The following is a 13,993-nucleotide window of genomic DNA, read 5'->3' on the forward strand; positions in this document are numbered from 1 at the left end:
AACTAAAGGGTTGCAAAGCAAGCAATATTGCATTGGAAATTACCCATAAATCCCTGAGGCGGTGGCTGCAGACAGGAAAACCTGATGCTTTAGGATCTGTTTTGTCTTACCGGTAAATTAAATACCTACAGTGATATGAATGTATTTGTATTGTATTATCAGCAATAGATGAAACAAAGCAGTGGTTCTCAAATCGGGGTCCTGGGACCCTCAGGGGTCCGTGAGGAGTTAAGGGTCTGTAACTCAGAGAGTTTACCTGTACATGGAATGTTCCATTTGTACACTCTAGTAGAGTTTATAGATTGGGGGTCCCAGAGATGAAAATGGGGGTCTGTGGCCTAATGCATATCAAACTGGGGGTCCTTGAAATTCAAATGTTGAAGAGCCACTGAGATAAAGTATGTGGGTGTTCAAGAACTGTGGTGGCAGTTAAAGCACACTGAAAAAATATTTCCATTTCACAAAGTGGAATGGAATCCTGCCCTCGTTGTCAGCGAGCCAGGTTCCAGTGAATTAAAAACGCAGCTGTGGCTCTAGTCCACCTTGGCAAAGGATGGTGTGCAGTGGCTGGGAAAATGGTTTAATAGCATATCAAATGCATGGAAAGAACTGATTTTTGTCCAGAAAGGGACAGTTTGTCACAGTTTGAGGACTCCAACTTTCTGTTTAAACTGTCAAGAAATTCTTTTCATAATACAGCTGGCGTATTGACACAAGAATAAGGATGCACAAATAGGCTACAACAATAATAATAATTGAAATCATATATATATTATTATATTTTTTACGAGCTATTTTTGTGTGGTGCAGTTCCCTTCATGGATCGTTGACTTTTACAAAGTTGAATGTTTCCATCAGTAGCATCCACTTGTTCACACCCTTTTTTCCCAAGCACTAAAGAAAATGACGTGACACATTCATCACAGTTCATATCTCATAGCACTTTTGGAGTGAGCCTGTGTGTGGACTTAATTTTACAAAATCTTTAAAATGAAAGAAATGGCAAAAGAAATATCATATTTGCAAGCTCACAACACAACTTAACTTGTGAGCTTGTGGTTTCACTATTTTGTCATACAAGTACGACGTATTTAGGAGCTCTTAAGTGGTTAAGAAAATGCTGCGTTTGTTTTTTCTCTATGAATGTAACGCTGGATGCATGATGTCTCTGGCAGGCCCTAGAGAGCATGCAGCTGAAACAGGAAGTGACCCACATAGAGGAGGAGAGGATTCAAGTTCTGAACAACATAGACGAGTTGGAGCAGAAGGCCAAAGACTTGGACAACCAGATGGAGGAGTCCATCAGAGAGGTACTGTACTGATGCCAATATACTGTAGAAACACAGCTATGTTCTCCATGGTTCTATAGTCCCTGGGTTCTATGTTCCCTGGGTTCTATGGTCCTCCACTGCTGGCCTGCTCAATGTGCCTAAAAAAACAGGCGAGGCTATTTGGGGGTCCTTGGCATGTAAATGTTTGGGAAATCTGCTAAATGCCCTGCTGTGCTGCCAATATAAACACAAGTGATTGGTTTCAGGCGGCTGGTGTCATTTGTCTTCCTGCAGTTCGATGGGTTCAGAAGAAGTGTGGATTGAGGCATGCCTCGCAATCATCTAAAGCTGCGCACTTTCCTGTGAATATGATTAGGTATCAGACACTAGATTGTAGGAAAACACATTAAAAGTATGAAATCTGGACATGCGAGGTTTCTGCCCGACAGTGAACGTAGACTGCGTCTCCCTAGTGTTTATCTGATGGTATGTTTGTTGCATTTCGAGTCTTTTGTTGAGTCGACCACAGCCGAGCCAAAGGCATGCAACTCCCCAGTGTTTCTCATTGTGTGGGCGCTCTGCGTTGCAGATGGAGGTGGAGTGTGCTCTGTTAGACGGGGAACAGGAAGCCGAGACGGCCCAGTTGCAGAGGGACAAAGAGCTCCTAGAGAGGCTCCAGGAGAAGATCGGCGGCAGCGTGAAGACAAACCTCACGGACAAGTCGCAGGTATAAACATGCAAGAATGAGAAAAAAATCTGTGTCTCTCTCTAAACCATCCCTGAAATCAGTCATTCAAGGATGCTACTTTTGTTTTGTCTACTTGTTTGTTTTAGTTTCTTTCAATGTAAAATGTCCTTTGGACATAAAGTAATGGTCTCGTTAAAGGCATTATACAATTTTAAGTTGTTATTGTTATAATAAGACTGTGTGAGTATGTGTGTGCATGCGTGCATGTGTGTGTGCTTGCGTGCGTGCGTGCGTGCGTGCGTGTGTCCGAATGTGTCAATCCTTAGGAAAGTGATGTGCTAGAGTTCCAGCAGCTGGAGAGAGAGTGTCATCAGGATGAGGAGGAGGACAGTGAGACGCAGAAGCTACTCCGTGAAACAACTGAGTGCCAGCGTACTATGGTCACACGCAAGGTATGCAGCGACCACATGCATGCATGTTGACCACTTTTTAACTCATTTGGTCCGTTTCTACACTTTCAGAGTTACAGACATGAAAGGGCCCATTTGGAACTCCCTCATTGAACCGAACCCTTAAGGTCCCTGGACCACACTTTTAGTATCACTGATGTAGACTACTACGCTAGGCTGAATTGCATGTATGCAATGACATAGTGCCAATATGTTCTTACACTAATGTCATGAAGACAAATCTGTCCATACTAGGGCCTTTACTGTTCCTGATATATGTTAACGACATGACATCAGCTTGTGACTGCAACTTGTTCCTGTTCGCAGATGACTCAGCACTGCTGGTCTCGGACAGGAACAAACTGCAGGTTGAAAAGACCCTCAGCTCTGAACTCGGTAGAATCTGCACCTGGCTCGCTGATAACAAACTATCCTTACACTTTGGAAAAACTGAATCCATTCTCTTCGGATCAAATAGTAATCTCAGCAAGGCAGATGGCTTCTTGGTTAGAGTGGGTGACAATATTATCACACGAAAAGATCAAATTACCTACCTAGGTTCCATCCTGGAGGCCAATCTTTCCGGTGATAAAATGGCCACCAACGTAATCAAAAAAGTCAATCAAAGAACAAGATTCCTTTACAGGATCTCCTCACTGGTCAACAAAAACACCTTGAAGACCTTAACAGGAGCCCTCGTACAAGGTTTCTTTGACTATGCATCCACCTCTTGGTACCACAGCACCTCAAAGGCCCTTAAAACAAGGCTCCAGACCTCCCAAAACAAACTGGTCAGGCTCCCACTTGGCCTCATCCCCCGAACCCACCTCACCCCTGCCCACTTTGACAGGCTGGGATGGCTTAGGGTCGACGACAGAGTACAAGTACAGCATCTTGCAATGGGTCTGGTCCACAAGATTCGATACACCACCAAGATACCCATGTACCTGTCTAAATACTTCCTTAATGTAAACGAAGTCCACACCCACAACACCAGAGGGAGTGCAACAAACCATGTACAACCCAGATTCGGCACAAACAAGGGTCTAAATTATTTTCGCTCCTATGCCACCAAAATGTGGAACGCCCTACCAACAGTCATTAAGACATGTGAATCCCTTGACTCCTTCAAAACCGCTCTCAAAGGGCACCTACGGATGGCTGCAATTCGAAACTGGCCTCTGTAAAATCTGAATCCCCCCCACCCCCCCCCACCCCCATTTCCCCTCACTGTATATGTATCTTTTCCCTTTTTGCTTCCTATATGATGAATTCCTGTTCTCTTCTTTAGCTACATAGAAGTGTCTATTTGTATGTCTCTAAATGTTTTGATGAATTGAACAATGTGGACCCTGTTGTAAACAAGTGTAATGCTTAATTGGGTCGTCCACTCACAGTTAACAGTCTTTGTATTGAGTTTGTGCTTGAAATGTACTGTAATTCTGCAAACTGTTAATAAATATTTCAATCAATCAATCAAAAAGTCCCTAAGTGATGTACCGAACACAATTAAGATCATGGTCATCAAGGAAATTGAGAGGGAAGAAATGTAATTCATCTGCAAGACCATTGGTACAAAGCCCATGACCATTTCACACCAGAGATGTTGGGCACAGCTGAGTTGGTATACACAGTGTTGACAGATTTTAAAAAATGCATGCGGATGCAGTCCATTATCAGTGGCACTAGGATGTTTTCAATTTGTCCTGCAGAAGATTAAGGCCAAAACGAATGCAACATGATATGCAACTATTTGAACTGTTGCATTCCTATTCTGGACATTTAATCAAGAGATTTGGGGTGGAGGGAAAAAAAGCATATTTCTTTCTGAAAGGGGTGCTTTTCAAGTCCGTTGCTCTCCCCTTGTCCCCCATATATGGGGACTAGGTTGGAGGAGGGTGTGTAGAGCCCAGGATCACATTAGATGATTGACACAGGGGTGAAAAATGGGTTACAAAATCGTGGGATAAAAAATATATTTAAAAAAAGAAAGGGGTGCTTTTCAAGTTTTCATAACCTGCTTTCATATGTTTAAATGTTAATGTACAAACATGTGAGACCAAGTGAGGTTTAATGACATTTAACACAAGAAATTCAAAAGAACCACTCAGTCACCTCCTGTCATCTATCCATTCTCTATGGAGCATTTGGAGACATCACAGGTTTCAGTTCTCTCTATTTACAGCATCATTTCAAGAGATTGTCCACAAAGGCTTTTAGACGTTTTGTAAATGGGTCTATAAAAACTCAAAGATGGAAGAAACCCAATATTTGGATTACTATCCCCAAGAGAGCACCTAATGCGCTCCAAGTACCATATGACGCTCTTTGCTTAGTACTTTACACACTATTTTAAACTTCTATCGAGAAGAAAGTATGCTTTTATGCTTTTAACAGAACTGTAGATAGAATATTTTATTTGCCTCTTGACACATGGAAACGTTTCACTTGGCATGATTTGTTGTTGTTATTACTACAGCATTGTTGAATGATTAAGGCACAAAGCATGAACAAATGACAGCAATAATCAATACCAGAAATTCTAAACATGAAATAATATTTAGCATGCTGTTTACGGTTTCTGTGTACAAAAAACAACAAAAGCAAAGCCAAACATAAGGGTGGGTTAGAGCCTTTTAAAATAATTTAGTCCTTGCAGATAATAATTGGTAACTTTCAACTAACAGTTTAATGTCGTGAGGAGTAAATCCTCAAAAACATGGAATTACTTCACAAAGAATGGAAAGAAAAGTTCCCCCATCCATGAATAAAATAGTTACCAATGCAGGGTACCAACAAACTATCAAAGGAAGCAGCAGTAGTAGTAGTAGTAGTAGTAGTGGAACGTCATGTACAGTATCTAATAACAGACAATTCTGCGTTTGATGTATTATATACTGGGGCAAAATATATTTTTGATTTAAATTAAATAAATACATTTGACTTCTAAAACAGCGACTTCTTTGGTGTTCGTTTGTGAATGTTCTCCCAATATCTTGCTGGCGTCAATTACAGTATTTGTTTTGCTTTCCATAGGAAAGGCTGCTGGCGCTGAAGAGACAATCCACTCAGATCGCCCTTCAAACTCAACAAGAAAAAGAGCATTTCCAGAAAGAGAAAAACAATTTGCTCATCATGCTTCAGAAGGTATACTGTATGAAAGCTCCCTGCATGCAAATATTGATAAACCTGTACTGTATGTATGCAACCGTAAAGGCAAAGGCTCAACTTATGTAACTTAGATAGCATTTTATGTAGTCATACATACATATGCATAGTTTCATTATATAAAAAATCCACTGTTGGGTTCTTAGCTTATGTACGGTATGATTCATGATGACTATTTCTTATGTATATGATGCATTGCCGTGTTTTTTGTTCTTGCTTACTGTAAATCGCTCTGGATTAAGAGCGTCTGCTAAATGCCTAAATTGTAAATTGTTATCCATTCATCATAATGACTGACCACTGAACCACTCTTTTCCAAACACTGGGTCACTTTTTTTTCTTTTCTACACTTTGTTATTAATTACCGGTACCTATTATTATTCAATATATTTTCATAAAACATTCCCAAAATCTTTCTTTTTCTTTTTTCAGTAATTCCATGAAGAAATAAAATAGAAATCTAAGAAATCCCATAATTAGAAAACAAAGTAAGTAGTAAGTAGTAGTGAAAATAGCCGATCTACAAGCTCACAATGTGGTGCGAAGCGACACGTTGTGAGCTTGTAGATCTGCTGTTTTCACTTGTGTGGGTCCCGCCGCAGGGAGACTGATTAGGCCCAGTAGCGCTCCTCAATGTGGTGATAGCAGGCAGCTCACATGTGTGTATGTGACTTTTCCCGGGGATGTATAAATAAACAACAACCTTGTCTACAGGAGAAGCAGAACCTGGCCTCTCTGGAAGGAAAGTACGCAGCCCTCTCTGGGGGCCAGGCCTTCACTAACAACCCTGGGGCCATTAAGGAGGTAAGAATAAAACATTCACTTGATTCACTTGCAGCTCATGCGTAATCTATCCAGCAGAGGGCGCTTGTGTGTCACAAGAACAGCACCTCACTGTAATGAATGACTATATAAATGTCTATGATGTCTGTCTATCTGTCTTTCTTTTCTTTTACATTTTTTCCTTTAACAAATGTCAGCACGCACCGTACACGGACAGCAACATGAAGGACAATGTCTGGGAAAATAAAATTCCTTAGATTGGCGCCATCCTATGACACATGTGGATGTGGAGGATCAATGGAATATGCCGTGTTCAGTGTTGCCAGTTCTTTGCGAGAGAAATACGCAGCCAGGTCTATGAAAACAAGTTTCAACCCAAATATTGTATGGGGGGTGGGAGTCCCTTGCACTAAATATATTAGCAACTACACTTTTACAATTTACAAAGGCATTTAGCAGACGCTCTTAATAGAAACACAAATGCACACAAATGCATACACCGATGGCGGAGGAAACCATGAAAGGCACATCAGGAGCAATTAGGGGTTCAGCGTCTTGATCAAGGACACTTTGACACTAACTCTGGGGGAGCCCGGGATCGAACGTGGAATATCACGGTTCCCATCCGACAGCTCTACCGGCCACTCTACCACTCTGAGCCACTGCGGGACACAACGAACCAATAATTACAAGCGACTTCACAGAAAAGCAAGCCCCAAAGTCGCTTATAATAAGCGGACATGGCAACACTGGCCGCCGTGTTTCACTGTTCCTTTGTTTGTGACCCGCTGCAGCACTTGCACTCGCTGAAGGAAAGGAGGCGCAGCGGCGGCGGCAGGGAGAGCTCCTCCTCCTCTCACCTGAGTGACAGCCTACCTCACAGACGCAGTCAGCAGCTCCTCACTCCCTACGGCAGGTCTCTGGGTCGCAGCCTGTCTCCCAAGGTGAGCCACGTAGCAGCCACCTGGCAGCCAGGTCCACGCACCAGCCACGTACCTGGCAGCCAGGTCCACGCACCCAGGCACAGGCAGCAGTGGTGGAAAATAACTAATTTTTTTTTTTTACCTAAGTAAAAGCAGCAATACTGTAATGTAGAAATACTATGCTACAAAGTTGTCAAATGTATAAATAATCTTTGCAGATCTACAAGCTCACAATGCGTTGCCTCGTGACGCATTGTGAGTTCAGGGGGTACTCTGAAAAATCAGGAACAGTTTAAACATGTCCAACAAGTCCAATTTAAGCCCCATTAGACAAATACCAAGTACAGTAGTAGGTTCAGTGTGACATTTGAGCAAGATGATCTACAATGGCTGCCAGGTATCATAAAACTTGAATTAATTGTCAGAACAATGTTTGAGAACCACCGAGCTATGAAGGACCAATAAAACAGAGGGGGTGTTTTCCTCAGTTCTTGACCACGGTGTGTGTTCTTACTCTGTCCCATGTGTAGCCTCACCTGCCTCTGTCCCAGAGTTCAAGCTGTGGGAATTTCATCCCTCAAGGCTTCACTCTCTCCTCCAGGGATCTGAACACCCGACGGATGAACAAGAGTACGTCCAGATTACATTTTCCTTTAACTACTGTATATTCTTGTCATGGTTTATCGACATTTTTAAGAAAACAAATACATGATAACTTGTGTGCATAAATTGCTTGACACGCTATACACCTTTTCCCCCGGCCTAAACACATGGCTTTAGAGAAATGAACTATGAACATATCATTATTTTGTATAGCTTTCAGATATGCGATTACGTGCATAATTCATTTTCCATTTTTCATAATGAAAAAATAATGATGCCTGAAGGTCAGTGTAGACCGAGAGCTTGCAAATAAACATATTGATTGTGCACAGATTTGAGTGTGCGGAGCTTCCCTTTTTTTCCCTTCATAATGAAAAATTATGCTATATGTATGCTATACAAATCTAATAATCTCTATGAAAATGGGCGGCAACTTGATCTGTACGTTTTCGGTATTCATATTAGCAGGCAACAACAGTCACATGTACATGAACGACGACAGACAGAAACGTAACGACTACTGCAGCAGGACAGCGTCTGAGAACAACGTGTTTCTGGAGCCGTTCTCGTATGCAGACAACAGCCTCAACACCTCAGACACCGTCAGCGTGGACAGCTCTGACAGCTTGGAGACCAGCTTCTCTGCGTGCTCCCCGGACAACATATCCAGGTCTGTAGAGCCTCCACATTTTGTCATCGTCGTTTCCGGTGTTGATTTCGTCGATTAAAACGTGGTGAAAAATGCCTGTCGACTACCCTTTTCACTGACGATTTTTTTAAATAAAAGCTACACTTTGATGACTAAAACTATGACTAAATGTATTGCCAATTTCGTCAAAACTACACTAAAATGTTAGGGGGGGACTAGTATATCAGAGCTCCAGTAGAACTAAAAGACAAGTCATTTTATGTTTGGTTGTGCTCTGGTATCTAGCGTATTGTGAGTTGTAAATCGGCTATTTAATAATAATACAATCAGGCATTAAAACGCCATCAAGGCCTGCCAAATATATATATATATATATATATATATATATATAATATTTAGTCTACTAAAACTAGATTAAAACTAAAACATTTAAGATGACTAAAATATGACTAAAACTAATTTAATTCAAAAGACTATGACTAAAACTGAATCAAGAAATTCTGTCAAAATTAACACTGGTCTTTTCTCATTGTTTAACACCTGTCATCACACTATTGGTTTGTCATTTTGACATTAAAAGATATTTTGGCACAGCCAATTTCAAAATACTGTGATATCCATCCTTCTCTTCCTCGCAGCGCCAGCACAACCAATATGGCAAAGATCGAGGAGATGGAACGTTTACTACGAGAGGCCCAGGTGGAGAAGCAGAGACTCCTGGAACACAGGGTAATTAAAGCTGCAAGCTAGGGTTAAAGTCATGTAGGAATTTCACCTGGAGTTATACTGTAGCTACCCAGGCATAATATAAGCCCAGCTATTGTCAATCGTGTGTGTGTGTGCGTGCGTGTGTAATGCTTTATTAACAGTTTGCAAAGAAAGCACAGAAGAGTACAGTTTAATATAAATACAATGCTAAAGGGATTGAAGCCAAGAACGTACTACCTCTGCTGTGTTCCCTGCACAGTGTCTCTGAATCCGTGTGAAGCTGTTTGTCTGCGTTGCTCCCACAGGAACGAGAGATGGAGGTGCGCCGGCAGGCTCTGGAGGAAGAACGCAGACGAAGGGAGGATCTGGAGAAACGGCTACAAGAGGAGACGAGTAGGAGGCAGAAGCTTGTCGAGAGGGAGGTGAAACTACGGGAGAAACAACGATCCCAGGTGAGGATATCAGAATGCATGACATTCTGCATCCCCCCCCCCCCCCAAACGAACAAATGAACACAATGTTATGGTTGCATTTTTATATCTTTACGTTTAATCTCACGGTGTGTCCCCCAGTCCAGACTGTTGACGCGGTACCTCCCTGTGAGGAAAGATGACTTTGATCTTCACGGCCACATTGAGGCGGCTGGCCACAACCCAGCTGCCTGCTTTCATCTGGCCATCACAGACAAAACCTGCAGAGGTTTCCTGGTCAAAATGGGCGGCAAGATCAAAACCTGGAAGAAACGCTGGTTCGTCTTTGATCAGAACCGACGGACGCTGACTTACTATGCAGGTGAATCCGAAAACCTCTGTCTCTCTGAAAGGTCTACATTCATTTCTGTATCTATCCCCAACCATTATTCAATGTTATTAAATACAACTGTAGCCTCTATAATGTATGCATTTACATGACTTCTACACCTATTTCGTTTTCTGTTTCTCATTTATAAAAGATGCAACTAAAATCAAGATTAAGCTTGTAATATGCAACTGCAGTTTTCAATTTCTAACTTTCTAAACTCTGTGTGTATTCTGTGCTTCAGACAAACACGAGACCAAGATGAAAGGAGTCATATACTTCCAAGCCATAGAAGAGGTTTATTATGACCACTTAAAGAATGCACACAAGGTAAACAAATGAAACTCTTTCTCTTCCCTTTCTTCTCATGTTCTGTATCTTTGTATAGATATTGTAAACCACTGGTTCTCAACAGGAGTCTTTAAGGGGGTACAAGGGGCTCCCCGGCTAAATGGTTGATGGTTACAAACCAAATGAACCCTCATGGGAGATTTTCCTTTATATTTCTGTTGATCGTTGCTCCCACACACGCATGCTTGTTGATGCCACCCGGTGGTCTCCAAAAATATTGACTACGACTAATGGTCCATGTTGCAGAAAAGGCTGGGTACCCGTGACCTCATCAATGCATATCAAACTGGGGGTCCTTGGAATTTAAAAGGTTGAAAGTCACTGCTGTAAGCACTCAGTCTGTCTTTGATCGATGCTGAAATGTATACTGTATCTCTTCCTGTTCTTTGATTGTCTTCTATTTGCTGCATCCGTCCGTCCACCCACCACCTGCCTGGCCATGTCTTCTTTCTCATTATCTCATCCTCTCTTGTAATTACATGTACTTGACATACCCAAGAGCCCCAACCCGTCGCTGACCTTCAGTGTCAAGACCCATGACAGGGTGTTCTACATGGTGGCACCTTCCCCCGAGGCCATGCGCATCTGGATGGATGTCATCGTCACCGGTGCAGAAGGACACATGCACTTCATGGTGTAATAGTGCATAGTTGCTGCCTTTCGGAAAGATCCAGTGTGGATGTTGTATGTGCAGCTTTTTATATGACAAAGTTGAACAGCCAACCAGTTTTTCCTGAGTCGTTTTTCATCTTTTTCTTATCGTCTATTTTGGAAGAGAATGCATACATTTTTAAAAGGTGGATATCTAATTTTGGAACAACCAACCATCTTCATACAGAGACCTGCATACTGTATGCTGCCCTTTCCACAATTTTAATACAAATAAAAGGATCAACATATTATATACCAAAGTTCCAGTGTGGGATTGTTGACAGTGATGAAGATTATTCTCATCAGTAAATGGTACATTTACTTTACTGTATATACAGTAGTGCCTTCATCCAAAGTGCTTTACAGTGTGCCTTACATTCACACTGACAGCAGAGGAAACCATGCAAACCGACCTATTCATCGTGATACGTTTAGGGGTTCAGTGCCTCCTTGCTGATGAACACTCTGACACTAACCCAGGGGGAGGTGGGGGTCGAACCGGGAACCTTCTGATTCCTAAGCAGCCGCTCTAGCACCTCCGCCACTGCCTCCCCTGTATGCAGCTGATGTCGATGTTCAACCGCACTACAAGGAACATTTTGAAACACAAGCTAAGGATTCCACATCAAACAGTGTGCAAGCACATCCCTTTAATAAGCTCCTTGAGGAGGTTCCAGGGGTACCCACTGCCCAGTGGAATTTGTAAATATTGCGCCTATAGTAAATAAACCCTATTTTATTGCGGGCGGCTATCGGAAAATAGCAGAACTTACAGCGTGTCGCAGTGTGATTCATTGTGTGCTTCTAGTTCTGAAATAAACAAAGTTATATCATTTTGAATATGTTTGAAAATGTTTAACAGAAATCTACTCTTTTATATTATGCCATCTATAACAAAAAAAGTATTTGCACACACTTATCCCTAAACTGTGATGATTATGCAAGTATTATTAAATGTATATTTTTGTAAAGATACAAGTTGCCAAAACCACAGGGTTAAAATAATAATGCGGATAGATTGCTAGATATTGTGACCCCATGTAAGCCACAGTGATTGCTTCAATTGATGATTTGAAGAACAATCATAATTTTATAATTTCATAAAGTTTATTTTTTTATTTTTTACTAATAACCACATGTTATAGCAACAGGTTGATCAAAGTTTCAGTATTGCTGATATCCCAGTATTTTGTGATTAATTATATTAACTAAACTCATACGGTACTGTACATTATTAATTATGCAGCCCTACACAGTATCAGCATTCATTTAACCATTTAACCATTTGTTTAGCAACCTTTTTGTTACATTTTCTTACTCTATAGGTTTTACAGTGTACACTACAGCAACATACAGTAAATTCCATATAAATGAAGCAAGCTGTGTTGGTAATGTGTTATCTCTGTTAAAGACAGCTATATTTGATCAAAGAGCTGCAACATTCAACAACAGGATGATGTTCTCTTTCAAATTTGTACTTGAAATAAAAGTACTGGAGTACATGCTTTTAAATAATACTTTTCAATGGTACAAAGTACATTTCCTTTTACTTATCAATGCATTGCTCTATTAAATTATAAACAAGAAATGTAGTGGAGTCAAAGTACAATATTTGTCTTAGAAATGTAGTGGAGTTGCCTCCCCCTGGCCAGCCGGGGCGCCTGATGGAGGGGAAAGGAACTGGTTGGAATAACGTGTTCCTTCCACGCGCTACGTCCAACCAGGGAAACTCCCCCCTGTCAGGTGTAAAGGAGCAACTTGGACACTCAAGCATGAAGGAAGCATGAGTTAAGTTCGTTGCTCTCCCCAGGTTGGTGGAGGGTGTGTAGAGCCCAGGATCACATTAGATGATTGACACAGGGGTGAAAAATGGGTTACAAAATCGTGGGATAAAAAATATAAAAAAAAAAAAAAAAGAAATGTAGTGGAGTTGAAAGTCCTCCAAGTATCCAAAAATACAAAATACTCAAAGTACAGTACTCAAGTAACTCATCGCTACAGTACACCTCTGAACTGTATTAGAGGCACAACAAGTGCACTGAAACCAGGCTTCTTGTAGCTCTGTAAAGGTGTAATTTGTGTAGCCTACATTCTTTAAGATGGAGTGCCGTGATTTTTTTCCACCCTTAAACATGATCATCAGGTGTTATTGTTATATAAGGAGGTATACATTTTTCAAAAAAGTGTACAGTATTTGTTAAAATTATGGTTTCATGTGGACACACCCACCAGTTCATTAGGTATGCATGAGTTTAACCTTAGCACCACCCACCTAATCCAGTCCCTCCGCCTCCTCCTTTAAGACCACCCACTTGTCCTAGTCCCTCCCCCTCCTTATAAAAGGACAGCCCATGGCTCTGCCCTTTTGTTTACAAAATGACAAATTGGTGTCTGTAATGTAACAAAAACTCATGTTTTTGTGAATGTTAGAAGTTAACACATCCCATATTTCTGAGATGTCGGATAAGCACCATTATGCACTTATACTGCCACCATTTTATTCATGTATAGGCCTAGCTATAATCCATATCATTTATTTATTTCCTCCAATTAAATCATAGTTTAACAGCAGAAACAATTAGTTTGATAGATCATTTAGCATGAATAATTTGCCAATATACTGTAGGCTATTGATTTGATCCAGCTACTACTATGGTCCAGAGGTTAACTGGCCCCCTTACATAGAACTCTGAATGAAAGGACCCAAAACCAAAATGACCAAATTAAATTCATGCTAGTGCGCGTCAGACTAGCACAGGTATGATTTGACCTTAAGATTCCCCAGATACCGACAGAACAACCATGAGAAAGGAAACTCCCCAGGAGAGAGAGGACGGAAGGAGAAATAAAGAGAACTAAGGAGAACGGAGAAATTGATGAAAAAGACAACTGGAGAGACACATGGTTGGTTGGCAAAACCAATAGACAGGTTGGTCTGGGTGGCAGAGAGG

The 13,993-nt window shown here is 41.3% G+C and overlaps 1 protein-coding gene across 5 annotated transcripts in view; it reads left to right on the forward strand.

The window, feature by feature from the left end:
* Positions 1–12,634, forward strand: part of phldb2a (pleckstrin homology-like domain, family B, member 2a) — a 30,711-nt gene extending 18,077 nt beyond the window's left edge. For all 5 annotated transcript variants that reach the window (XM_083781820.1, XM_083781819.1, XM_083781818.1 and 2 more), the window contains 13 exons: positions 1,176–1,310; positions 1,861–1,998; positions 2,286–2,411; positions 5,445–5,555; positions 6,291–6,380; positions 7,154–7,303; positions 7,813–7,912; positions 8,351–8,555; positions 9,173–9,263; positions 9,548–9,694; positions 9,815–10,034; positions 10,285–10,370; positions 10,891–12,634. In XM_083781820.1, the coding sequence (XP_083637946.1) occupies positions 1,176–1,310; positions 1,861–1,998; positions 2,286–2,411; positions 5,445–5,555; positions 6,291–6,380; positions 7,154–7,303; positions 7,813–7,912; positions 8,351–8,555; positions 9,173–9,263; positions 9,548–9,694; positions 9,815–10,034; positions 10,285–10,370; positions 10,891–11,031 (1,740 nt within the window). In that variant the 3' untranslated portion in view covers positions 11,032–12,634. The remainder of the gene's footprint in view (positions 1–1,175; positions 1,311–1,860; positions 1,999–2,285; positions 2,412–5,444; positions 5,556–6,290; positions 6,381–7,153; positions 7,304–7,812; positions 7,913–8,350; positions 8,556–9,172; positions 9,264–9,547; positions 9,695–9,814; positions 10,035–10,284; positions 10,371–10,890) is intronic.
* Positions 12,635–13,993: the final 1,359 nt, after the last annotated feature.

The sequence above is a fragment of the Protomyctophum parallelum genome, assembly GCF_964188405.1.
Source record: "Protomyctophum parallelum genome assembly, chromosome: 1".
Classification (NCBI taxonomy): Eukaryota; Metazoa; Chordata; class Actinopteri; order Myctophiformes; family Myctophidae; genus Protomyctophum; species Protomyctophum parallelum.